Raw genomic sequence first — 27,549 nt, 5'->3', positions numbered from 1 at the left:
CAATGGCTCCTCCCTGCAGCCGCGCCCCGCCTCCATTGCCGGTACACCGCCCCGGCCCCGCCCCCGGCCCCGCCCCGGCCCTGCCCCTTGCGACGCCGTCTGTCCAGGCGGGAGCACCCGGGCCCGGGGCCCCGCCCCGCCCCGCCCCCAGCTCCTCCCACCCCGCTACCACGGCCCCGCCCCGGCCCCGCCCCAACCCTGCCCACCATGCTAACGCAGCCCCGCCCCAGCCCCGCCCACCATGCTAGCAGGCCTCCGCCCCGGCCCCGCCCCGCCCCGCCCCTCGCGGCGCCGTCGGTCGAGGCGGGAGCACGCCGAGCGCGAGCCCCCAGGCCCGGGGGCCGTGGCGGCAGGGGCGCCTCGCCGACGCAACATGGCGGCCCTGACGACGGTGGTGGTGGCGGCGGCGGCCACGGCGGTGGCCGGGGCTGTGGCGGGGGCGGGCGCGGCCGGCGGCAGCGGCGTGGGAGCGGCGCCGGCGCCGCAACAGGTAAGGGGCAGGGCCGGGGGCGAGGCGGCCGGGCGTGGCTGAGGCCCGGGGGCGGCCGCGGAGCCGCGCCGGGCACCGGCCTTGCCCCTGCGCCCTGGGGCTCGCAGCGCCGGGGAAGGGCGCGGCTGGGGACGGAGCCTGCGGCGGGCGGCGTTGTGTCCCCGCAGGGCGCGGACCGGCACAGGCGTCGTGCGCGTTCGCGTCCCCTTGTGTCCCCGTCTTGCGCGCCCGCGGGAGTGCGGGGGCCGGGGTCTCCCCTTCCCCTCCGCAGGCCCGGCGCAGGGGTGGTCCTGGGCGAGCCCGCTCTGGCCCGGGGGTCTCGGGGAGGTCCGCGCCTCCGCGGGGAGGGGTCCCGGGTGGAGACGCGCGTGCGTGGGGGTGGTCGGCCGGGCGAGCCGCCCCGGGCCCGGCGCCGGGGTGGGAGAGCCCCTCGCAGGTGTGCGGGCCGTGCCGTGAGGACGGGAGGGGTCGTGTCAGCCGGCCGTGTACCCCTCAGCGCAGCCTGCCGCCCGCCCCCAGCCCCACGCCTGTCGTGGGACCGAGACCCAGTGTTCTGACCCTGGTTCTGCCGCCCGCGGAGGTGGTCCCGAGGGGTTCCGATTCCCCAGGCTCGCGTCGGGGGTGCGCTGGGCCCCCTCCCCAGGGCCGTGTCCCCGCGTGCAGTGGCCGTGGGCCCGCGGCCTCGACGTGCCCAGGTCGTCCTGTAACATTAACCTTGTATTAGTTTGTAATAATCGTTCCTGTTTCTTCACAAATGGTGTAAACCCTCTAATGTCCTCAGGGTTTGGAGCTGGGGTTTGTCGTTAGGGGCGGCAGTAGTGCGTCCCAGCTGTGTTATTTACTTCACTCTCCCGCGGTTCACCCCTAGTGCCCGCCGCGTCCGGAGCTGGGCCCTCCCGTGCGTGGGGGACCCCAGTTCTGATCGCTGCGGAGGCTGGAAGCTGGCATGAGGCAGAGCTGGGAGTTGAACCCGGGCCCTCTGAGGCTGGGTGCAGGGTTTGGGCTAAACGCTCCCCTCCCTCAGTGTGTTGTGTTCGTGACCCCTCCCGGCTCTGTCCCTCAGACTGAGGACGGCGGATCTCCGCCCGCTTCTCAGCCCGTCCCCTCGTCCCCTCTGTTCCCGGCTGCTCCCATCTCCGCCCGCTTCTCAGCCCCTTCCCTCTGTTCCCGGCGGCCGTTCTGATCGGGCAGTTGCCAAGTTAGGAGTTAAGGAATCGCCATTCTATGAGTCTGCTGAGCATCTCACTTCCCATGCTGGACCACCCTCCCCTTTATCCATTCTATCGGTTGGTGTCAGCAGATACTAGACTTGCCCATGTGCTCCCCTTGACTCTCAGTCCTTTCATTATGATCAATTGTGAACTGAAATTGATCACCTGGAATAGCGAGATGGCATTGGCACATGCCACCTTGATGGGATTGAATTGGAATCCCCTGGTATGTTTCCAACTCTACCAATTGGGGCAAGTCAGCCCGAGCATGCCCCAAATTACACATCTCTTCCCTCTCTTATTCCCACTCTTACGTTCAACAGGGATCACATTTCAGTTAATTTTCAACACTCAAGAATAACTGTGTGATAATTACAGAATTAAACCAGTCATATCAAGTAGAACAGACAAAAAAAAAATACTATGAGGGATAATGTATTAAGTTGTCCATCAGCAGTCAGGGCTATGCTGATCAAGTCACCATTTCTCATAGTGTCCACTTCACTTCAGGAGGTTTCCCCTTTGGTGTTCAGTCAGTTGTCACCGATCAGGGAGAACATATGGTATTTGTCCCTTTGGGACTGGCTTACTTCACTCAGCATGATGTGTTCCAGATTCCTCCATTTTGTTGCAAATGACTGGATTTCGTTGTTTCTTACTGCGGTATAGTACTCTAAAGAATACATATCCCATAATTTCTTTATCCAGTCTACCATTGATGGGCATTTAGGTTGGTTCCAGGTCTTGGCTATTGTGAATTGTGCTGCAATAAACATTAGGGTGCAGACCGCTTTTTTGTTTATCAATTTAAACTCCTTTGGGTAAATTCCAAGGAGTGGGATGGCTGGGTCGAACTCAGCAGACTCATAGAATGGCGGATGTCCTAAATAGCACTCTGGCCTCAGAATCAGCCCTGAAGGCACTCGGATCTGGCTGAAAAGCCCATGAGAGTATTTCAGGCATGGAAAGCCAAGACACTCTGGCAAAAGATCTCTGTGAGTGAGATCCCAGTGGAAAGAACAGGTCTTCAAAGAGGGAGGTGCCTTTCTCTGAAGGGAGGAGAGAACCTCCACTCTGACTATGACCGTGTCGAAACAAGATAAGAGTCGGAGAACTCAGGGGGCTTCCATAGCCTTGGAAACTCATAACTGGTGCATAGGGAGATTACTGATGCCATAAACAGGAGTGTCAATTTGTGAAGTCAACGGCAGGAGTCACTGTGCACTTACTCCTCATGTAGGATCTCTGTCCTTAACGTGCTGTACACTGAGGCTTAATGCTATAACGAGTACTCAAACAGTATATTTCACTTTGTGTTTCTATGGGGGTGCAAACGATTGAAATCTTTACTTAATGTACACTAAACTGATCTTCTGTAAAAAAAAAAAAAAAATTATCAATTCCCAACTTGACTCTCACTGGGATTAAACGTGACAATAGGTCTGATCTGATTTCATCATCATTTAAAAAAAATCATCTATTATTTTTCACTTAATGTTTCTGTGTGGGAGCAAACTGTTGAAATACTTACTTAAGGTATGCTAGGCTGATCTTCTGTATATTAAGATAATCGAAAATGAATCTTGACGTGAATGGAGGGGGAGAGGGAGTGGGAAGGGGGGGGTTGTGGGTGGGAGGGACGGTATGGGGGGGGAAGCCATTGTAACACATGAGTCGTACTTTGGAAATTTATATTCATTAAATAAAAGATAAAAAAAAAAAATAAATACACCTTTAAAAATATCCTATTGCCCAGGAGTTAAGGAATCGTCTCCGCAGTATCGCACAGTGCGGCGCTGGTCTTGTAACAGGTGGATGGCGCTTTCTGCTGCGGTGGCTTGCATTTATTGCTGTTGGCTCCTGGAGTACCCCTTTAGTAGTCTCTGCATTCCTTCTGACTTTATTTATTTATTTATTTATTTATTTATTTTTATTTGACAGAGTTAGAGAGTGAGAGAGACAGAGAGAAAGGTCTTCCTTCTGTTGGTTCACCCCCCAAATGGCCACTACGGCTGGCGTACTTCCTCCTGGTCTCCCATGCAGGTGTAGGGCCCAAGCACTTGGGCCATCCTCCACTGCCTTTCCGGGCCACAGCAGAGAGCTGGACTGGAAGAGGAGCAGCCAGGACTAGAACCCGGTGCCCATATGGGATGCCGGCACCGCAGGTGGAGGATTAACCAAGTGAACCACAGCGCTGGCCCCCTGACTTTTATTTTTTAAATATATTTTTTAAGATTTATTTATTTATTTGAAAGAGTTACTCAGAGAGAGAAGGAGAGGCAGAGGCAGAGGCAGAGGCAGAGAGAGAGAATCTTCCATCTACTAGTTCACTCCCTAACTGGCCGCAGAGAGAGAGAGAGAGAGAGAGAGAGAGGTCTTCCATCCACTAGTTCACTCCCTAACTGGCCGCAACAGCCGGAGCTGGGCTGGTCTGAAGCCAGGAGCCAGGAGCTTCCTCTGGGTCTCCCACGCGGGTGCAGGGGCCCGAGCACTTGGGCCATCTTCTACTGCTTTCCCAGGCCATAGCAGAGAGCTGGATTGGAAGTGGAGCAGCTGGGTCTCGAACTGGTGCCCATATGGGATGCTGGCTCTGCAGAGGGCGGCTTTACCCGCCTGCCCCTCCTTCTGACTTTTAAACACTTTTTCTTTTGTTATTATGTTTATTTACAAGGCAGACCTAGAGCCCCCATCTGCAGGTTCCTTTCTTAAATGTGTGTAACAGCCAGAGCAGGCCCTGGCCAAGGCCAGGAGCCCGGAGATCAGCGGAGGTCTCCCACGTGGGCGGCGGGCGCACCAGTACTTGAGCCATCACCGCCGCGTCCCTGGGTGTGCATTAGCTCAAGCCCAGGCCCTCTGATACGGGGTGTGGGAGTCCCCGGGGCATCTTAAACAGGGCACCCGATGCTCCTGCTTCTGCATCTGACTTTGAATGGCGACTCCGGTGTGTGTCCTTGAGAAGGTTGCGCGTGTGCATCGGGCTGTGTGTACGCAGGGGTGATGGGCTACGGCTCCTAATCCCCAGCACCGTGAACACATAGCCTTACAGGGTAGATGGGACTTGCAGGTGTCGTTACATTAAGGCTCTTTTCCTCGGTTGTCAGAGTAGACCCAGTGTAGTCGCAGAGCGCGGGATGGGTGTAGGACATTTTTTGACAAAAACAGGACAGTGGATGAAGTGGGGTAGGGGACATGAGCTGTCGCTCCCCGTCTTCATGGAGGAACGACACTAAACCCTGCCTAGGCTTCATATCTGAGTCACGGTACCATTATGTCGCTCCCCCTCTTTGTGGAGGAACGACACAGGACCCTGCGCTGTTCTTTCGTCTGCTCGGCCCTCCCCGGGTTTGCTGCTGGTTCTTCCCGGGCTGGCTACCGTCCCTCCACCTCCGTGGAAGGGCGGTTCCCCCTGCCACTTTCCCCACTTCCGCGGGGGAGCGGCACACCGCCGGCCGGCTCTCTCGGGGGCTGCACAGGTGTTCCTTCAGATAGATGTTCCTGGTGCATGTTGTCTCTCTCCTCCTTTATAGTCCTCTTCCACCAATCCCAACTCTGCTACCCACATGCCGAGTATGCTGCTCTCCTCCAATCAGGAGCAGGTCCTACAGTTTATTGGTTGAACTGGAGGCAGCTGTGTAGAAGCTGTTTTCTCCTCTCCCAGCGCCATATTGTGGGAGAGCAGATGCATAGAATAAGTCTTAATTCCAGTAACTTAGTCTAGTCCGGGTTGCTCCCCACAATGAGCCAAGGCAAAATGTTTGTGCATGTACTGTACAGATACAGGGCTTTGGGGCCGGCTCTGTGGCACAGTGTGTTAAGCCACTGTCTGCTATGCTAGCATCCCATGTGAGCCCGGGTTTGAGTCCTGGCTTCTCCACTTCTGATCCATTTCCCTGCTGATACACCTGGGAAAGCAGTAGAAGGTGACCCAAGTGCTTGGGTCCCTGCTGTCCATGTGGGAGAGCCGGATGGAGTTTGAGGCTCCTGGCTTCAGCCATGGTGATGGCTATCGAGAGTGAACCAGTAGATGGAAGATTCTGTCTGTCTGTCTGTCTGTCTATCTCCCCTCTGTTAACTCTGCCTTTCAAATAAGTAAAGCTTTAAAAATAAATACATAAATAATTTTGAAAATACAGTTAGATCGTAAATAACCGAATAACAAAATATTTGCCTGTAGGAAAAAATAATCTGTATAACAAAATAATACAGCATTAAGGAGCTGGTGCTGTGGCGTAGTGGGTAAAACCACCACCTGAGTGCTGGCATCCCATATGGGTGCCAGTTCGAGTCCCGGCTGCTGTACTTCTGATCCAGCTCTCGCTATGGCCTGGGAAAGCAGTAGAAGATGGCCCAAGTCCTTGGGCTCCTGCGCCCGCGTGGGAGACTTGGAGGAAGCTCCTGGCTCCTGGCTTCAGATCAGTGCAGCTCCGGCCATTGCGGCCAATTGGGGAGTGAACCAGCGGATGGAAGACCTCTCTCTCTCTCTCTCTGCCTCTCCTTCTCTCTCTGTATAATTCTGAGTTTCAAATAAAAATTTTTTTAAAAAAAACCATTAAGTCATACAACAGATTCTGAGATGAATTTTTCTTGTAAAGTAACTAGAGCCTGTGTTAACATTCCTGCTGTAAGAATTCAGGTGGTTGTGAAATCCTTGTCTTGGAGCTCAAAAAAGGCCGCTTTACTAGGCATTGTCAGGCTGAACTGTTTAATTATAATAAATAAGGTTGTTCTTAAGTAGAAGCATTTCTGTATTCAATCATGACATTTCCTTAGGTATATTTTTTAGTTTTAGTTTTAATTGACAATTTTATATATGTATGCCTGTGTGTGTTTATAAATACATATGTATATTATGTGATGTTACATACGTGTATGCACTGTGGGATGATCAGAATAACTAACCTATCCATCACTTCAAATATTTATCAGCTTCATGATAAGAACAGTTAAATACTAGTCTCCTTACTGTGGCGTGGAGGAACCCACTGCCATGTAGGTTTGTACCTATTGACCACCAACTGCAGGCCCTGGGAACCACAGCCGACTTCTTTGTTTCTGTTAGAAGTCTGACTTCAGACTCGGTGTGTGATCCTGTGTTTGTCTCCCTCTGCCCAGCTTACTTCATTTACCACGCCCTCTGTGTTCACACATGCTGTAGGAGACCAAGCAGGATTCCCGCGAGTGTGCAGTCCACATTCCTTTTCTGTACGCATCCCTTGATGAACTCTTAGGTTGGGTCCATTGCCTTGGCGACCTGCTGTAAAGCCCGCTGCAGTGAACACAGGCTCTTCCACACACTGACAGCACTGCCTGTGGGTGCACACCTGCTAGTGAGAGTGAGGCATCCAGAAGGTCATGTGATAATTCTGTTTCCGTGTTCAGCATTTTCATACACCTTTTGGCCATTTGTATGCTTTTGAGAAATGACTGTTCAAGCCTTTTGTCTATTTTAGATAGGGTTGTTTGTTTTTTGTTGTTGTTGTTATTGAGTAATTTGAATTACTGTTAAATAGCCCAAACAAAAAATAGACCTCATGAATCCATTCTAAGAATCTGTCTATTATTCTAAGGCAAATAACGATCATTCAGATACCTGTTTATGTATGTATATATACTAGTATACGAATATACGAGGGTGCCTTGAAACTTTAATGAAAAAGTGAAGTGAAAAGACTAAGTTTGTTCTGGTGCAAAATAATTTTAAATCCATGTTAGTTTTTTCATAATCTGAATTTTCCATCAGCTTTTTTGAAGACTTCATATATAAGGGATTTTCACTTTGAATGAGAAACATTTTTCCTTTTAAATAAAAGTATTTTCTAATTATGAAAGCATTCCTAACTTCTCTTAAATGATTAGTTTTCATAGGATGTACACTGACCAGAAGAATAAAAAGCATTTTACAAATTTTTGGCAACTCTTTGGGGCCAGCTTTGTGGTACGCTCGGTAAAGCTGCCACCTGCAACACTGGTATTGCGTATGGTCACCAGTTCAAGTCCCAGTTGTTCTACTTCCAATCCACCTCCCTGATAATGTGCCTGGGAAGCAGTGGAAGATGGCCCAAATGCTTGGGCCCCTGTCACCCACTTGGGAGACTCAGATGGGGTTACAGGCTGCTGGCTTCAGCTTGGTCCAGCTCTGACCATTGGGGCCATTTAGGGGAGTGACCCAGTGGATGGGAGATCTCTCCCTGTAACTCTTTAAAATAAATAAATTAAAAAAATAAAAAGAAAAACCACCAAGTCTTAATTACACAAAGAGTTGAGTCCTCTGTATTAGCCCTGGTTATGCAAAGTTCCTGTACTCTGTCATTTAGTATTCAGTCTGTAAGAGCCTTTTAAACTTGTATTTGGTTTTCACGGTTACGTACAGGAACACATCTAATGAAAGGCCATGTGAACAGAAATGAAGCAATTTAAGTCAAAAAAATTATCAAATCGTTTTATGTTTTGTGGTGACCTATGATGTTTTGTGGTGACCTATGATGTTTTGTGGTGACGTATGATGTTTTGTGGTGACCTATGATGTTTTGTGGTGACGTATGATGTTTTGTGGTGACGTATGATGTTTTGTAGTGACCTATGATGTTTTGTGGTGACCTATGATGTTTTGTGGTGACCTATGATGTTTTGTGGTGACCTATGATGTTTTGTGGTGATGTACGAAATCGGCATTCACTGTGCTGTTTAGTGTTCTCAGAATGAAATTGTTCCTTGTAGCAAGATAGTGTATAAAAACCAGGTATTATGCACTGTCTGGCGCTGTCGTCACAGAGTAGAAACACTGAAGTCCGTCTCGTCCCCTCTCGGTCTTGATCATTCATCACCTCTTCCAGACATTAGGCTGGGCAGCACTCCAGAAGACATTGGAACACATTTCTAGGCAAAACCAATGTATTAGTAATTACTCCCCTACTTTCAAAGCTCTTCCATTGCTGCTTTCAACAAAGAATTGTGTTGTTCTTGCGATCCCAAAAGTGTTCTCTGAGAAATCCCCACCTGAAGGTATTTTGCTTTTCTATTCCTTCTGTTTCCCCAGAGGCGTAAGAAAGCAAGTGAGAGATCCTTGCCATCTTCCCACCATAATGCGGTTGGATGAGCTGTGCGTGCAGCCTGTTTGAAGTAGCCCTCCGGGGCGCAGCTGCCCCACGCAGAGGTTGCTCTCCAGTTCTGCTAGCTCAGGGACGCCCTGGGTCCACTGGGAGCCCCCCAGGATCCCGGAGTTGAGTGACACACTCAGCTCGCCACGTGCCCTGGCCCGGCCGGGACTTCCACGGTGCCTCTCCGCCGGTGTGGCCATGAGACTGCCGCCGAGTGGCACAGTGCAGGTCGGACCTGCAGGGACTCGTCTGCAGGTAGAGACCCCACGAGAGAGATTCCTTCCATAAAAATACACTTTTTAAACATTAAATGCAGTTAGCCCTAAACATATCACTGGAGAAACTCCCTGTGATTGACATTTTATTTCCAGAAAAATTCCACATTCCTGTCTTAGCTGTCTCATTGTTGGTTGGAAACTGTTTTCTTTGTGCAGAGTCAGGGTGGCTTTGGCTCTTCCGGTGGAATTCGTCCTTTTCAGCTTCAAAACTGGAAGCAGAAAGTCATCCGGACTAAGAAAGCAGAGTTTACGCGCACAGCAGAGAGACTGAGAAATCAGTGAGTATGAAGGCTTACCAGCCATTTTATAGCGGGTAATGTAGATTAACTGAACCCACCCTTCCCGGTCCACATCATGTTGCAAAATGATGGCCACTCACCGGTCAAACCTAGCAAGAGAAAGGTTGGGGTGTGAAATGGACAGTGATAATGGGCAGTTTAATACAAAATTAATTTTAAGTAGTTACTTCCGTTTTATTTTTACCATTTTCAATCAAGGGAAGCATAACAGGTCTTTAGGTTTTGTGTATCAGGTAACAGATTTGAGGACATTTTCATTCCAGAGCTGTGGATAAGCACTAAGTCTTGAGTAAGTTTGGGCTGTTGAACAACAGATATGAAGGTGCTTTATAGAAGTGAGGGCCGTGTTTGTGTAGACAAGGATGTGAGGAGCAGACGAGACCCTGTCTGTCTGTCTGTCTGTTACATGGTTAGTAGGTGGCTGCGTCGGGGACTCCCGGGCCGGCTCCAGCCACTCTGAGAACCACTGCTTCTCTCTGTGACCAGCACCTTCCAGTAACCCTGTTTGTACAGGGTGTGATCTCACTAGGCCAGGCCATCTCAGAGCCGCTCTGCACGAGTGGAGAAGTTTCCGTTGATGTTAAATGTTCCTGGAATGTTCAGTGTTGGCAGTAGCACCGTGATAAGATAAAAATTGTGAGGAATGGTAACCAGAATTAGAAACCAGAGCACACCGCACCCTACGTCTGAGAGCCTTGTGGAAACACTGCTTTGAACCACAGAGCGTCAGTTTGCAGAGGAGAAAAAGGTCCTGTGGTGAGGAACGGTGTCTGGGCCAGACTTGGTGGCCGTTCTCTGTGGAGGAATCAGCCAGTGAAAACCAGGCTGGTTAGATTTGAAAAGGTTTGCCTTATTGTTCCTTTTGGCAATTGAACTCTCTTTACATTTACAAAATACTTAGCTCTTTTCCTCCAAGCTTTGAGTTATAATTGGCAAATAAAAACTATATGTATTTCAGTATAGAATGTGATGTTTTGGCCTGATGTACACTGACACGCTAATCACCATATCCACACCCATCCCTTCACATAGTTGCCGTGTGTGTGTGTGTGTGTGTGTGTGGTGGTGGGAGTACTTGAGATCTGTTCTCCTAGTAAATTATTGTCGTTACGCAAGTGAAACGAGCCCGACAGAGGAGGACAGGGCTGCAGGATGCCCACCACCCACCATGCCGTGTCAGCGTGGGCGCTAGAGAAGCGGGGCTTGTGGAGGCAGAGAAAGGGCGACTGCCGAGGGGCCGGGGGTGGCGGGCTGGGGATGAGAGTTAGAGGTGGCAAGGTTTTTTGTATTGTTTTTAAAGATGTGTTTATTTGAAAGGCAGAGGTAGAGGGAGAGAAGGAGAGAACGAGAAAGAGAGAGATCCATCTTCTTTCCACCGTTCACTCCCCAAATGGCTGCAACGGCCAGGATGGGGCCAGAGTGAAGCTAGCAATCTGGAATTCTGTCTGGGTCTCCCATGTGGGTGGCAGGGACCTAAGCCCTTGGGCCAGCGCCTGCTGCCTCCCAGGTGTATCTGCAGGAAGTTGGATTGGAAGTGGAGCAGCTGAGACTCCTGGTGGATGCAGTGTTGCAGGTGGTGGCTTAACCTGTTGCCACAGTGGTTGTAGATGAACACAGTCCAGGGATCTAATGTACAACGTAGTGACTTGCAGTTAATGGTACAGGTTAAGTTTATCTTGTCCAAAATGCTTGGGGTCAGAAGTGTTTTGGATTTCAGATTTTTTTTTTTTGATTTTGGAATATTTGCATATTACATAGTGAGATATCTTGGAGATGAGACCCAAGCCTAAACACAGAATTCATTTGTGTTTCCTTTATGCCTTTGCCACGTAGCCTGATGCTAATTCCATACACTGTGTTTTTAGTGCACCTGCCTTCTGACCATGGCTTGTCACTTGAGGTCAAGTGGGGAATTTTCCACCTGGGGCATCATGTCATTGCTCCAGTAGTTCATATTTTGGAACATTCTGGCTTTTCACGTTAGGCTGCTCAATCTATAATGTACGCTTGAAGTTTGCTGATACTCATATCTTCAATATCCATAACTTGAGAAAATATAATTTATAAAAAATTTTCCAAAATACTTTAGCCTAGATAGTACTGGACTCTAGGTTATGGGTTTTGGTATGTGGTTTTCTGTCTCCTCTAAGTGGCTCAAGTCCATAGATTTAACCAACCAGTTTGACAGTTTGGATTAGGCTTTGTTCATCCATTAGAAGGTGTAGGGAAAACTCATTGAAAGAATATTAGAAAAACTCATGGAAAAGTATTTCTCTTCAGCAGTTCTCATTGAACACAAAGGAGAAACAGCTTAGAGTAGAGTGCGTTACCTGGTTGAGTGAGTCCCCGAGGGTGCCCGGTGGGAAGCGTCAGCTCCATGCTGACCCCTGCTGCCCAGGGTCTGCCTTCAGCCGCTGGAATCAGTTCCTTGTACATCTTGCACAGATGCTTTATGTACTTACGAGGGAACAGAAATACAAAATGCATATTTTTGCATTTTTAGATAACTTACTGTATACACTTCATCTGTTTTTGCTTTTTAAAAATTTAGTGTATCTCAGACACGAAGGCCTTGCTGGCTTTGTCAGGGATGATAGTGGCATTGCAGTTATATAAGTCAGATATCCATAATCGCTACAGGCGCACTCAGAAGTATGTTGGGCTAAAATCGTATAATGTAGTGCATTTACTTAAGCAAAGAAAAAAGTAAAATGAGAGATACGATTGTTGGATCAGAGTAGAATGAGACGCATATCATATTGAGGGTCTATAAGGGAAGTCAGCTCACCGTTTTCTGCTTTTCATGTATCTAGTATTTTCATGCAAAGTCTTTGTCATGGAAAACATGTCATTCTGGAGATCTTTCCTTATCAACACATAGAACACGGTACTACTCACCATACTTCAGTATATGAATGTAGCATTAATTATTTAACCTGCCCCGTATTGATAGACGTTTAGATGAAATCTTTTGTTCTTACAAACAGTGCTGCACTTAATTGCAGTATCCGTCGAGATCCACATTATTTTGCATGTGAGAATGCATCATCAGGATAAATTCCTGAAAGAAGATGCTGGACCAAAGGTAGATAAACTTGCAGATGTGATCAGTACTGCTGAACTGTGCTCCATTGGCAGTTTGCAGTTCTACCAGTAACATACGAGAGGGCGTGCTTCCCCCCAGCATTATCCACAGAATGTGCAGTCTGTTGGTCTGTGGTCTTACTGTGGTATTGTTTCATTTCCATTTCTCCTGTTAGGAGGGAGACTGAGCGTCTTCACGTGTTGGGCAGCTTGTCTCCATGACTACGTGTTTCATGTCTTTGTAGGTTGATGTTTCTAACCCAGGGACATCAGCACATGCCTGTTACAGCATGTCCGGTGTCCTGGCGGACACTGCCACTAGATGATAGTAATTTGTCTCACATCCAGCCAGAGCCCACTTGGATTTCCCAGTCTTGGACACAGGACTTCAGTGGCCACCGTCCAGCCGGTAGTTACTGTGTGGACTGGACTCTGACTTCTCTGTTCTGCTCCTTGCCTCCTCTGTCAGACAGCACAGGCTTCCTGAACAAACAGCTAAGATCCTGTCCCTCGGCCTCTGGAGCACTCATCTGTTTTCCACAATGTGCTTTATAAATGTCAGTTTTCTCTGTGTGGAGCAAAATGAGTAAGATTGGGAAGTCTGCCTTAGGTCATGCCTCTCAGGTTGTGTGAAATTAAATCAGTGGCCAGAGGTACTTCACTGCGCATTCATCAGGCTAACAGGAATACTCATATTAATTTCTGCCTTCTGGGAGAAAGAAAGCAAATGTTGGCGAAATTAATTTCTTTGCCCAACCGGAAAAGTTTCCTTCGCAGTGTTTTTGTTTCTTTGTTTTTTTGCTGAAGGCTCAAGCGAGGAATTAGAATCCCTCATTGGTAGTAGACTGGATCCAAGGAGCAGGGTGAGGTGAAGAAACTGTAGAGTGAGTGAGCGCCACATCCTCTAAATATTCTGAATTTCCTGCCCTCATGGTTGTTAGTGATAAGTCTTGCATTTCCATGTGCTCTGTGTTGTACAGAGACGCTCCCAGGACATCCCAGTCGATATTAGTCACATCCCACTCAGGGGTGAGCCGTGATCACTCACATTTTAGTTAGAAGGGTGTTCACAACAGGAGGGGTTCAATGTCTTGCTAAGGGAATTCATATTTTATGCTTCAAATAGCAGTTCAAATGACAGTCGATTTTAGTTGAACTTAACTGTTTTCTAATATTTTGACTACTGTTTTGACTCCTTAGCCTTATTGATCTGTAATTGTATTGTTACTTTTTGGATGAATTAATCTAAAGTACTGATTATTATGAGTGTCTTCATATTTTAAACAATAAAAAATACTATATTTATACCATTTGTTTCTTTTCCTAAAGAGTTATAATCATAGAAAAAGATAAACACAATCATTTCTACAACCAAAAAAGTGACTTCAGAATTGAGCATAGTATGCTGGAAGAATTGGAAAATAAATTGATTAACAGCAGGAAAACAGAAAGTAAGTTGTGTTCGTGATGAACTGAAAACTGTTGAGTGATTTAAGTTGTAGTTTCGCTTTGCCCTTTCCCTCTGACTGACGGTCATGTTCACTGTCAGGGTATTTCAGTTGGTTCTGGGTTTGTCTTCATTCCCTTGGGTCACTACTCGGTCATTCTAACTGGGTTGCTTTCCATATATACTTGTATTATTTTCTGATTTAATAGTAAAGAGGGGGCTTTTTTGGTTGACAAATCAATAAATTATGTTAAAATTTCTTGAAAGCTAATTGGTTCTTGGACTTTGTGATGTTACCTTCTGACGTCGACTGAGGCCTGGACTCGGAGAAGTAGCAGGTCTTGAACCTGTGCTCAGTAGTCCTGTGGAATGACCAGGTCGCACAATTGCTTCTCCCTTGCCCGTGCTGTTTCAGGACGGGTGCTTGTGCATCCAGTGAGATGAGGCATGAGACACTGCCCCGGGGAGCGCTGCATATGCATCCTGTCAGCAGTGCACTAGGTACTAGCCTTTACAGTTAGATTCTGTGTGGTGCACAATCCTTTTTTTTTTTTTTTTTTAAGATTTATTTATTTGAAAGGTAGACTTACAGAGAGGCAGAGGCAGAGAGAGACAGACAGACAGGGGGGTCTTCCATCCGCTGGTTCACTCCCCAGATGGCCTCAAGGGCTGGAGCTGAGCTGATATGGAGCCAGGAGCTCTTCCCACGTGGGTGCAGGAACCCAAGGACTTGAGCCATCATCTGCTGCTTTCCCAGGCCACAGCAGAGAGCTGGATTGGAAATGGAGCAGGTCTTGAACTGGCGCCCATATGGGATGCTGGCGCTGCAGGTGGCGGCTTTGCACTGTAGCTGGTGGCTTTACCCGCTATGCCACAGTGCTGGCCCCAATACTGCAGTCTTAAAAACTACTTAGCTTTGCTTAAAGGAAAAAGATAGCAAGTAAGCTTTATCAAATATTAGGACTTTTTGTATAGGGATTGGATTGCTAATGGTACTCCCTTATTTCAAGTAGAAGAAGGTCCATATAATGTTTTTCTTTCAGAATACAAGATTACCCCATTTTTAGAAGTTACCTTTGTCAGGTAGTGGTAAGCATCGTCCTGTCTACAGGTGGAGTGACAGCAGGACCTGCTTTAAATGCCGGATTTCCACTTCTCTCTTCTCTTTGACACATAGAGAAGTGCGGACCTCGCAGAGTTAATAGTTTTCAGTTTACCTCAGTTCTTTTACAGACAGCTGGAGGCAGATCTTCCTGTGTCTTGGTCATGCCGTTAGGTAGAGTGTCCTATTTTGTGCCTTTTTGGGTTATTTGATACTTCCTTTTATAAGGCAACTTTATTTTTACCTTTTTATTTCTCTTCAGTTTATAGTTTTAGTTTCTTTAGTAACACTGTCTTATCCAGGAGAGAAAGGAATGTGCTGTCTGAGCATAAAGGTAGGGGAGTTCCCCTCCGTGTGTCACAGCCCGGAAGCAGCAAATACCACGCTCCCTCAGAGTCCCCGTAGGCCTGGCCGGCGCTTCCCTCAGAGTCCCTGTGGGCCCGGCCGCTTCCCTCAGAGTTCCCGGAGGCCTGGCCGCTTCCCTCAGAGTCCCCGTGGGCCCGGCCGCTTCCCTCAGAGTTCCCGGAGGCCCGGCCGCGCTGACGTCCGTGCTGCACTGTACGGAAGGCGACTTGCGCACAAATGAGTAAACAGATGATTTGCCATGTAGTAGTGTTTCTGTAGCTAATCAAACCGTGGCAAAACCAGCCATACTTTCCTGATTACTTAGCTTTACTGGAGAGGTTTGTTGCCCTGTAGTTCCAACAGTGAGCAAAACCCTCTAAAATAAATTGCCCATGCCCGGCGCCGCGGCTCACTAGGCTAATCCTCTGCCTTGCGGCGCTGGCACACCAGGTTCTAGTCCCGGTCAGGGTGCTGGATTCTGTCCCGGTTGCCCTTCTTCCAGGCCAGCTCTCTGCTGTGGCCTGGGAGTGCAGTGGAGGATGGCCCAAGTGCTTGGGTCCTGCACCCCATGGGAGACCAGGAAAGCACCTGGCTCCTGCCATCGGATCAGCGCGGTGCGCTGGCCGCGGCGGCCATTGGAGGGTGAACCAACAGCAAAGGAAGACCTTTCTGTCTCTCTCTCTCACTGTCCACTCTGCCTGTCAAAATAAATAAATAAATAAATATATAAATAAATAAATAAATTGTCCAGAGATTCTGCTTTTATGGAGTTACTCAGTTTTAGTAAAAATACAGAATTATATACTAGGGGGTGGGAAGAGTTCTATTGGCCAGAGCTGGGCCAATCAAAAGCCAGGAGCCTTCTTCTAGGAGTTTCTTCTAGGCCTCTCACGTGGGCACAGGTGCCCAAGGGCTTGAACCATCCTCCACTGCTTTCACAGGCCATAGCACAGAGCTGGGTGGGAAATAGAGCAGCCAGGACTTAAACCTGCACCCATATGGGATGCTGGCACTGCAGGTGGCAGCTTTACCCACTATGCCACAGCGCGGGCCCCAAGGATTCATAGAATTAATACTGGTTAAGCAGCTGTAATATTTCCACCAAAACATGGCTGTGCTTAAATGCTGGTCCACGATTTACAACAGTGACAGTAGCTCAGAGTCCACACAGGGAAAGGCATTTCTCTTCTTCGGGGAAGATGTAACCCACTGCTCTTTGACAGACTGGGGGAGACTGGGAGGGGCTTTGTTTAGATCAAGGGTACTTCAGTTGTTCAGTCCGTTTCGTTTATTTAGTTCTTGGCGATCTTTCACTGGCGATTGTGACCAGTCTTCTGTGTAGAATTTTGAGTTGTAGTGACATTTGTCATTATTTTAAAATACATACTTCTTCCTTTAGGAGCAAAAATCCAGCAGCAGTTGGCCAAAATACATAACAATGTGAAAACGCTTCAGCATCAGTTAAAAGATGTGAAACCTACACCTGATTGTGAGTAAATTAAGTGGAGTGTTGCCCGTGTACTAGTATTTTTATTGCCCGTTAGAAAAACTTGTACTTCTCTAATATGAGATATGTCTGCTTTCTGGTTTGGGGTTAATACTGCTAACCCTTTTGTAGGTGTTAATAAGGATGCATTGGAGAACTGTAACATCTGGTGTTTACGTAGTTTTTTTTCTTTAAAGTACAACAAACCCATAGAAATTTATGAGGTAGGTGGGGTAGATAGTAGTGTCATTTATAGGATGGAAAATCTAAGGTACAAAAAAGTTAAGATTCAGGTAATTCATGGGGAAAGACTGATTTCCTGATTTCTAACCTGGTGCCTTACCCATCACTTCCCTTTTGAATAATTACCTTTCAGAGGCATTCCAAATACGAGAGGACTTCAAAAAGTTTGTGGAAAATAGAAATAAAAGATAACATTTTGGTGTAAAAATTTTAAAATCTAGGCATGATTTTTTCATAAATATACATTTTTTTTTTTCATGAACTTTCTTTTATTTGAAAGGCAGAGGGAGAGAAAGGGAGAGAGGTCTTTTTAGTGTTTTGCTTCCCCAAATGGCCACAAGAGCCAGGACTGGGCTACGCTGAGGCCAGGATCCCGGAACTCCATCCAGATCTCCCATGTTAATGGCAGGGGCCAAGCAATTGGACCATCTTCCACTGCCTTCCCAGGTGCATTAGCAGGGAGCTGGATTGGAAGGTGACAGCTGGGACTCTCAACTGGCACTCTGATATGGGATGCTGGCTTGAGGACCTTTTGTATGCATGGATTCCAAGATTGTTGTGCACCAGAATAAACACCTTAGAATCATGTTTTCCATGAATTTTTGAAACCACCCTCATACATAGGGGAAGGTTTATTGGAGCAAATCCTAGCTTTTGGAAGAAAACAAAATTGTGTTAATACCTGCTGGATTATACCAACCTTAATCCTTGACACATCAAAGCAGTAAAGCAAAGTGCTCAAGCTGTGAGGACTAAGGAATCTGGTATCGGGTCGAACCCTGGGTCTTCCATAAAATTTGAGGATGTCACTTGATTTCTCTGAGCTTTCATTCCTTGGCTCTGAGGTGGAGATGATCATAGGGTTATCTCATAGGGTTGTTGGGGAGGTGAAGTGAAGTAGTGCACATGAAGCATGTGGACAGAGTGAGAATTAAAAATGACAAATATGAGTTACAATTATCAGATCAATAAAAAAGATCAAAATAGAACATGAATTAATATTTTCATAAGAGGATCAGGTTCCATAAGAATCATAGATAAAAAATCATAAATAAGTGGACAGGTGTATTTACTTTTTTAAAAAGCTTAAACCCATAGGCCAAGTTGAAAGGTGACCTAGGAAAGTATTAGTAATAGATTTTTTTTTTTTTTCTGACAGGCAGAGTAGACAGTGAGAGAGAAAGAGACAGAGAGAAAGGTCTTCCTTTTGCCATTGGTTCACCCTCCAATGGCTGCTGCGGCCGGCGCACTGCAGCCGGCACACTGCACTGATCTGAAGGCAGGAGCCAGGTGCTTCTCCTGGTCTCCCATGGGGTGCAGGGCCCAAGCACTTGGGCCATCCTCCACTGCACTCCCTGGCCACAGCAGAGAGCTGGCCTGGAAGAGGGGCAACCAGGACAGAATCTGGCGCCCTGACCGGGACTAGAACCGAGTGTGCCGGCGCCGAAAGGCGGAGGATTAGCCTAGTGAGCCATGGCGCGGCTGTAGTAATAGATTTTTAATTTGAAAAGCTGATACCCAAAAAGAATGCCTGCAAATTAGAGCAACAAAGGGAAATGACCTAATAGAAAAATGGGCAAGGGTTAGAATGTGTACAGTGTAACAAAAGAAATATAAAACACATGCGAAAGACTCAGGCTTGTTAATGATAATGTGTCCATTAAATCAGTGATGGTTGGGGCTGGCATGTGGTGCAGAGCTGTGGGCTAAGCTGCCACTTGGGCTGCCTGTACCCCATCATCAAGAGGGTCTGGGTTGAGTCTGGCTACTCCACTTGTAATTCAGCACTTCTCCTGCACTTGGGAGGCAGATGACAGCTCAGGTGCCTGAGTCCCTCCCACCCATGTGGACACCCCCCCCCCCCCGCAGTTCCCGGCCCCTTCTCAGGTCCCACCATTGGAGGCATTTGGGTGTGAACCAGCTGATGGAAGATCCCTTGTCTCTTCCTCTCCCTCTCTCTCTGTCACTCTGTCTTTCAAATACATCAACGCATTTTTGAAGAGAAGATCAGTGATGCTTTTTGCCTCTCATTTTGGAAATGGCTGTGGTACCCAGGAAGGGGCCTCTTGGACGGACAGTAAGACAGCATCCAGCAAATGTAGAGGTGGGCGTGCTTTTTGATTTAGCACTGCAAGATTTATCTGTCCTCTACGTATACTTTGAGCCTTCTAAAATACATACGCAAGGATATTCACTGCTGTTAGAATATTTAATGATGGGTTGCATAGGAAAAAAATGTCACGAGAAAATAACTACAACCATAAAAATTAACTTCTGAACATAGTTTCCTTATTCCTTAGGCTAAGAAATGTTTTTAAATTAGAGGACCATTTCACTTTTTTCCTTCATATATATTAACTCTTTGCCATACTCAAATATGATATAAAATAACTCTTCTGTGGATTTTTGTTTTTACAGTTGTTGAAAAGCTGAGAGAAATGATGGAAGAAATTGAAAATGCGATTAACACTTTTAAAGAAGAGCAGAGGTTGATGTATGTCTTAAAATTTCAACTTAAAAATTTTTGACTTAATCTAGGTTGCCATATACAAAGCATTTTGCTGTTACACATTTAATGAATCTTATACAAAAGCAATATAACACCTCTCTTGTTTCAGGGTGTAGTGGCTTTTCATATGTAAAGCTAAAGTTAATTTTTATTCATATTTGGCAACCATACAACCCGAATGAGAAATTGAGAGATTGTTAATAATGTTAGTGGAGAAAATGATATGAAGAGTCAGAAATAACTTAAGGGCAAATGAAGCGCTAATACGGACTTGTTATGTTCTTATACTTTTAAATTTTAGATATGAAGAGCTTATTAAAGAAGAGAAAACAGCGAACAATGAGTTGACAGCCATATCCAGAAAAATTGACACATGGACCTTGGGCAGTCCAGAGACAGAGAAAACTTCCCGAGCATCCTCAGGCAGAGTTCCTGGGGACCGGGCGACAGCAGGCACCCTTCCAGAAGAAGTCGTGGACTTCGAGAAATTCCTGCAGCAGACAGGAGGCCGACAAGGTGGCTGGGATGACTACGATCACCAGAGCTTCGTGAGGGTGAGAAGCAAGCACAAAGGGAGGCCGTCGTTTGTGGGAGAGGCTCTGGAACACCTGCCGGGGAGAACGCAGGAGGAGGTGCAGCAGCACGAGAAGTGGTACCAGAGGTTCCTGGCTCTGGAGGCGAGGAAGAAGGAGGTAAGAGGCGTTAAAGTAGTCGTTGTCCACCGTGCGCGTCTGTGCGAGCCTCCTCCCACGTGTGACGCAAGTGCGGTTACAGTTCCCTCTTCCTACAGAAGATGCGGTGGAGGCTCGGGGGGCTGAGTGACTTCATGCGCATAACAGAATCACGGTTGACTCCCGAGAAGTAGCACGTGGGTCGGGATGCAGATGATGGGCAAAAGCCTGCGTCCAGTCCCCAGAACGTGAGACGTCCGGATCCACCCGGACTTGAAACGGGGTGATACCGGCACAGGCTGCATCGTTTTGCATAGAAAGTCGAGAAGCAGTAGAAAAATGCCTTGACTCTTAGAAGTGCCCTTGAGAGTTCTGAACTTTAACCGCATTGTTTATTTCAGTGACTCAAAATTTTGGCTACTCCAGAGGAAAAAAGTAGCTCTTGATTGTAGCAAATACCTAGGTTCCATTTTCACAAATTAAATTGAATTAAATCAGGATTCTCAGCCTGGGCAATATTGATATTTAGGGCTGTTCTGTGCATTGTGGATGGTTAGCTTCCTTGCCCTCTGGCCATTAGATGCTCATAATTTCTTAAATGTGTCAGTAATGTCTCTTAACATGGCCACATGTCCCTGCAAAGCAAAAATCACCCCTGGTTGAGAGGTGAAAACCATGGGTTTAGGCCATCTGAGTCAGAGCCATTTTTAAATAGATTTTTTTTTTTTTTTGACAGAGTGGACAGTGAGAGAGAGAGACAGAGAGAAAGGTCTTCCTTTGCCATTGGTTCACCCTCCAATGGCTGCCGCGGCCGGCGCGCTGTGGCCGGCACACCGCGCTGATCCGATGGCAGGAGCCAGGAGCCAGGTGCTTTTCCTGGTTTCCCATGGGGTGCAGGGCCCAAGCACTTGGGCCATCCTCCACTGCACTCCCTGGCCACAGCAGAGAGCTGGCCTGGAAGAGGGGCAACCGGGACAGAATCCGGCGCCCCAACCGGGACTAGAACCCAGTGTGCCGGCGCCGCTAGGCGGAGGATTAGCCTAGTGAGCCGCGGCGCCGGCCTTTAAATAGATTTTTAATAGATTTTTTTTTTTTTTTTGACAGGCAGAGTGGACAGTGAGAGAGAGACAGAGAGAAAGGTCTTCCTTTTGCCGTTGGTTCGGCCACCGCGGCCGGCGTGCTGCGGCCGGCGCACCGCGCTGATCCGATGGCAGGAGCCAGGAGCCAGGTGCTTTTCCTGGTCTCCCATGGGGTGCAGGGCCCAAGCACTTGGGCCATCCTCCACTGTACTCCCGGGCCACAGCAGAGAGCTGGCCTGGAAGAGGGGCAACCGGGACAGAATCCGGCGCCCCGACCGGGACTAGAACCTGGTGTGCCGGCGCCGCTAGGCGGAGGATTAGCCTAGTGAGCCGCGGCTCCTGCCATAATAGATTTTTTTAATGATGAACTTAAACTTCCTTGTTTTAACAAGAGAAGAATTTCCATCCATGATGACATACCCAGGGAGCACTTGAAGAAACATTGGTTCCATGTTTAGTATAGTTTTAGAAGACATGGCTGGAGTTTTTGTTGTGTTCATTGTCTTCTCCACTGAAAGAGGGAGATTGACTTTTCAGGGCTTTAAAGAAAAAATTTGAAATGTCACTAATTTATGACTCAACACCCATGTAATAAGCGGTTAAGACTTAATAACCAGGGGCTGGTGTTGGGGCGCAGCAGGTAGGCTTCCGCTTGTGACACCAGCACCCCAGGTCTCACCTGTTTCATGTGCCATCCAGCTTCCTCCAAACGCGGTGCCAATACATGGGCCTGCCACCCACGAGGGAGACCAGGATGGAGTTCCAGGCTCCTGGCTTCAGCCTGGCCCAGACCTGGCTGTTGCAACCATTTGGGAAGTGAACTGGCAGATGCAAGATCTGTCCTGTCACTCTGGTTTCAAATAAATAATTCAATAAATCTTTAAAAACAAAAACCAAGCCAAAAAATGAATACCAAGCTATTAAGAATTATTTGGGCCTTTCTTTTTTCAGGATCCTGAAATCATAGGGTTCTCAAAGTGGTCCCTACATCAGCAGAATCAGCATCGCCTGGAACTTGTTAGGGTTTAGCAGGCTCTAGCCCCAGGAGGGATCAGGTCTGTGGAGGGGCCAGCAGTGGGTGCTTTGACAAGTCCTTGAGGTTACTGTGCTACAAGCTCAAGTCTGAGAGCCGCTTCCCCAGGGGCAAACACAAGACAGAGTGCTGCTGGTAAGAAGTCACCCAGATTCCAGCCCACTCTTCTGTTCCCAGCCGCTCTGCCGCACGTTTGATGACTGACTGGATGTAGGGGCGAGATGGAAAGGGGTGTGAAAGTGGACATGCAGTTTATTAAAGTAGGACACGTTGGAGGAAGAAGGCCTGAAGGAAGCCATAGGAATTCAACTTTAAATTTGCTGAGCTGAGGATTTTGAACAGGGTTTCCACTAAAAAAAAAAATTGTCTGAGAGGCGGAGAGAGCCCGCACGCCAGCGCCCCCGTCCTCTGGTTCACTCCCAGATGTCCACAGAAGCCAGACGGAGCCAGGAGCTGGGAATGCGTAGTCCTGAGCATCCCGGTTTTATTTTCTCTTCTGATCGTTGATCAGACAAAGATAAACTGGAGGATTTGGAAGAAGTGAGATGATAGAGGGCAGGGTACTGCCCATGGAAACAGCAGAGCTCTGTGTGAGGCTCAGTCCTCGCGAGCCGGGGGGTTAGAGGAAGAGGAAGCCCAGCGATTCTGTTATTCAGAGTTTTTAAAAGTACAGTAATTTTTTAAAAAGTGGAAGTGGAGAAAACTGCATTTGTTCAAAACAAAACTTAAAAAATGTTAATTACCTGGCCTCCTACAAATACTGTTCTTTCTGATAAGGTGGAATTGGGGTTGCGTTTTCACATAGTTTTGGTTATTTAAGAACATTTTTCTTTCGCTATCTTTTTTTAAAAATCATTTAGTCTATTCAGAATTGGAAAACTAAAAAGCAGCAAAAAAAGGAGGAAATTTTCAAGTTAAAGGAAAAGGCAGATAACCTGCCTGTGTTTTTTCATGATAAAGAAGACGACAGTCAGAAGCAGAAGGAGGAAAAAAGAAAGAAACAGAAATTGGCAGTTGGAGCTTGGAAAAAGCAGAAAAGCGTAGAACTGTCAATGAAATGTGCTTCCCAGCTAAAAGAAGAGGAAGAGGAAGAGAAAAAGCAGCAGAAAGAGCGCCAACGCCAGCTGAAGCTAAAATTACTGCTGGAAAGTTACACCCGGCAGAAGAAAGAACAGGAAGCATTTTTGAGGCTTGAAAAGGAGAGGAGGGAAAAGGCAGAAAAAGCAGAAAAGAGGAAAACTGCTGCTGATGAAATTTCCAGGTTTCAAGAAAGAGTGAGTAAATACATCTACACGATATGTAAATATATCCACATGATATGCAAATATATCCGCATGCTATGCAAATATGTCTACATGACATGTAAATATATCTACATGCTACACGTGGAGGTATGACTCCCACGCTCACTTCAGCAGAAACCGAGTGCCTCTGCTGTGGAAGCACGGTGCGCCTCGTTAGGCTACCGGAGCGTGGAAGCCATGCCCCTGCTGCCCAGCAGCTGGTGGTCCAGCAGGAAGGACAGATGTGCACAGATGTCCCTGCGATGAGATGGGGAATGTGGGGACTGAAGTGTGACAGGAGAGGAGAGGCAGAGATTTGCAGGGGAGCAGCATACGTAGCCCCTGGGGGGAGTGTCACAGCGGCCTGTGGGGAACCTGTAAACTCTTCATATCTTTGGGGCCTCAAGCAGCAGACAGCAACTGCAGGAGATGAGGCCGGAAAGGCAGCTACAGGCCGTATGTCCTGGCTTCCCAGCCAGACCCGCTGGCTTTGCCCGTAGATGACTTGCTAGCTCTTCACGGTTCTCTCCCCACCATGACGTAAGCTCCGTGAGACAGAGGGTTTTGTGTGTTTTGTGCGTCCCCAGACTCAGGAGGTCAGGTGCATTGTACATACTTGATACTTACTTAAAGGAATCAAGGTTATTGTTGGGTGGTAGGATTACGGGTAATTCTAAATGTATAGAAGAAAAATGCTAACAGTGAAATTCAATACAAACAGTTATTAAACAAGATAATGGAGGGAACCTGAAAATGAGATACAACTATGAGGAATTGTTAACATGTATTAAAATCTATAGCGGCAACATTCGTGAGGCAAAAAATAAGAGGGGAAAATACAGATGCAGAAACTAAGTGTGGAGGCTCCACTTCCTTTCTGTTAATCCACATAGTAAAATCTTCCTGAGGCCTCCTTGCCTCCCAGAAAGGAAAGCAGGTCATAGGATAAAAGAATGAGGGAAAAGAAAATCCAAAAAACAAAATATGAAATGAGATCTAAAAGCAGACTTGCCTGTACTGTACTAGTAAATGAAAGTGGAGTCCATTCACTGAGTGAAAGGAGTTTTAGATGGAATCATCAAGTCAAACAAGAGGCACCCAACTAAGGGGAGAGACGGGGGTGACACTGCTATTCAGAGAAGGCAGAGCTTGGTCTTGCTTGGAAAGGTTAGTATTGAAGCAGTACTGACAGTTAAGGTACTTTAATTCTACTTGTAAACAACTAAACGTTGAAACAAATTTTGGTTAATTTTACTTTGTTAACATTCTCTTTTTGTTGGTTTCATTTAGGATTTACAAAAACTTGAACTGAAAATTCTAGATAGACAGGCAAAGGAAGATGAAAAGGTGGAAAAACAAAGACGCCTGGCACAGTTAAAACAAAAGGTACTCTGTGCTGAGATCATCCCAAGTCTACTCTGTTTCTGTCTGTCTTGCTTTATTTCTGTATCATCTACTTGATGTTTCATACTTATGTACTTGCATATTAGAAAGCTTAACCATTTTTAAAGCAGCTATTGTTTGAATTCCAACACTTTAATCACCTTTTTCTTTCGTTCTGAATTGTTTCTTTTTTGTTTTTCTTTCTTTTTTTTTGGTCAGGCAGAGTTAGACAGTGAGAGAGACAGAGAGAAAGGTCTTCCTTCCGTTGGTTCAGCCCTCAAATGGCTGCTACGGCTGACGCACTGGGCCAATCTGAAGCCAGGAACCAGGTGCTTCCTCCTGGTCTCCCATGCGGGTGCAGGGGCCCAAGCACCTGGGCCATCCTCCACTGCACTCCCGGGCCACAGCAGAGGGCTGGCCTGGAAGAGGGGCAACCGGGACAGAATCCGGCCCCCCGACCGGGACTAGAACCCGGGGTGCAGGCACCACAGGCGGAGGATTAGTCTAGTGAGCTGCGGCGCCGGCCTGAATTGTTTCTTTATACTCATCACCCTTTTCATTCTTTTAAGTGAATCTCTGTTTTCAACTGACTGCAGCTAGGAGCATAGCTGAACCTCACTAATGCTTGGAAGATGTGACCTAACGGGTGGAGCCAAGGACTGACTGGTGGTGGTTTGGCTGCAGCACCGTCACCCTTGGATTATGTTCTTTCCTAATAGAAGACAGTAGGATGATAGTGAGAGAAACAGAGTAAAATAATTGAACTAGGCAGAAATAGACAGTACTAGTTTATTAATAGATCAATGCCGTCCGTGTTCATTTTAGCTACGGAGCACAACTGAAGTTTACTGAAGAGGTTGTTCACAGTTTTATTACTGTTGAGTTAACGTCAGGTGTGTGTTTTACAGTTGTTCTGTTACAAGTACCAGCCTGGCTGCCACGAGTTAACTGGCGCTATTTTACTTGTGCGTTCAGGTTGAAAACCGTGTGGGCAGAGATCCCTCTAGGCTTTACAAACCTACCAAAGGCTGGGAAGAACGGACGAAGAAGATGGGCCCAGCTGGCTGTGGGCCTCTGCTGCACATCCCACACAGGTGAAAAAGAACGGAGTCACTGCCACGTTTACACTTTGTGCAATTTTTACACGTATGCTGTACTTTAACGTAAAAAATTGAGGCAAATCAGTATACATTTTTAAAAGTTAACATTAATCAATATGATTTTCTAAAAAATTGCCTATATATTTATGATTCTTCTGTCTTTTTTCCTCAGGGCCGTTCCAACCTGGAGACAAGGATTGTAGAGAGAGGAGACAGGGGAATCAGGAGTCAGTTGATGAGGACGTCGCCATCTTCAGTTACGCCAGCGGAGAGTGACTAACCTGTTCTTGAAATGTCACTGTCCTGGTCAGGTTGTTACTGTGCTGTGAGAGGTGTGAAGTGAGACGTGCTAAGTTCCACACAGTGCTGTCACGAGCATGTCCTGTTTCTGCAAGGGGCTATTTAATGTGTATGTTGGCCTGTTAGTGATAGGGAAGTTACCTACATTCATGTTAACAACATTATTCATTCAATACTCAAAATGTTTAGAAATTAGTGTTCCTTGTCATAGCATAACAAAGTAAATTTGGGCAATCAGACATTTTTAAGTCAAAATTTTATAACTTTTATAACTTGTAGCAAGTTAGCTTGAGTAACAGAAATGTCAAGTGGTTTTGTTTTTCGAGTTAAACAATACTTTGACAAACTAAACAAAATTGTTTTTCAGTTATTAAACTTTGGGGTAATAAATATTTTGTATTTGTTTTCAGCATGCTTTGTTTTATATTGAGACTATTTTAAAAATATGCCTCAGATCTCCTGTGTGCTTTAATTGTATTTCTGATACAATCTTTTTTATTTCACTCAGCGATTCCAAATTTCCCTTCGGCCTTTCTGGACTTACGTATTTATAAAATCTTTGTGTCGACATCTTTCTGACTAATGCAGTTTTCTTTTCTGCTTCTGTTTGCCTCAGAGTAGGAAAATTCTTTGCTCTGAGAAACAGCCTGAAACAGGCGGGCTTTCGTGTGCTCTGATAGCTCTTGGTGTCATCTGAGGTGTCTGAAAGTTGCTCCGCTAATCTTCCCTCAGAAGAGTCAACTTTAAAATGTCCAAACTTCTAGCCGGCACCGCGGCTCACCAGGCTAATCCTCCGCCTGCGACGCTGGCACACCGGGTTCTAGTCCCGGTCGGGGCGCAGGATTCTGTCCCGGTTGCCCCTCTTCCAGGCCAGCTCTCTGCTATGGCCAGGGAGTGCAGTGGAGGATGGCCCAAGTGCTTGGGCCCTGCACCTGCGTGGGAGACCAGGAAAAGCACCTGGATCCTGGCTTCGGATCAGCGTGGTGTGTCAGCCGCAGCGCGCCGGCCGTGGCGGCCATTGGAGGGTGAACCAATGGAGAAAAAAAGGAAGACCTTTCTCTCTGTCTCTCTCTCTCACTGTCCACTCTGCCTGTCAAAAAAAAAAAAAA

The 27,549-nt window shown here is 47.1% G+C and overlaps 1 protein-coding gene across 3 annotated transcripts; it reads left to right on the top strand.

Annotated features, from left to right (window-relative positions):
- The first annotated feature begins 280 nt into the window (after window positions 1–280).
- CCDC112 (coiled-coil domain containing 112) lies at window positions 281–27,010 on the top strand. Of its 3 annotated transcripts, XM_051843339.2 has the most exons (10): window positions 282–490; window positions 9,233–9,354; window positions 13,789–13,910; window positions 16,753–16,842; window positions 19,501–19,576; window positions 19,893–20,283; window positions 23,235–23,648; window positions 24,948–25,043; window positions 26,016–26,134; window positions 26,313–27,010. In XM_051843339.2, exons 1-10 carry the CDS (start codon window positions 374–376, stop codon window positions 26,341–26,343), a joined length of 1,578 nt encoding a protein of 525 aa, XP_051699299.2. In that variant the 5' UTR covers window positions 282–373; the 3' UTR covers window positions 26,344–27,010. The 3 variants fall into 3 exon arrangements, with proteins under 3 accessions (XP_051699300.2, XP_051699299.2, XP_069932116.1); XM_051843340.2 differs by lacking the exon at window positions 16,753–16,842 and having other exon boundaries at window positions 281–490; XM_070076015.1 differs by lacking the exon at window positions 9,233–9,354 and having other exon boundaries at window positions 472–490.
- The last annotated feature ends 539 nt before the right edge of the window (window positions 27,011–27,549 follow it).

The sequence above is a fragment of the Oryctolagus cuniculus genome, chromosome 6 (assembly GCF_964237555.1).
Source record: "Oryctolagus cuniculus chromosome 6, mOryCun1.1, whole genome shotgun sequence".
Classification (NCBI taxonomy): Eukaryota; Metazoa; Chordata; class Mammalia; order Lagomorpha; family Leporidae; genus Oryctolagus; species Oryctolagus cuniculus.
The sequence above is the reverse complement of the archived record's forward strand: the minus strand, read 5'-3'. Positions and strand labels throughout refer to the sequence as shown.

Coding starts and splice junctions, on each gene's coding strand:
- CCDC112 (XM_051843339.2), top strand. CDS start 374: ATGGCGGCCCTGACGACGGTGGTGGTGGCGGCGGCGGCCACGGCGGTG. Junction 9,355..13,788: donor GCAGAGAGACTGAGAAATCA/GTGAGTATGAAG, acceptor CTTTTCCTAAAG/AGTTATAATCATAGAAAAAG. Junction 13,911..16,752: donor TAACAGCAGGAAAACAGAAA/GTAAGTTGTGTT, acceptor TTCTTCCTTTAG/GAGCAAAAATCCAGCAGCAG.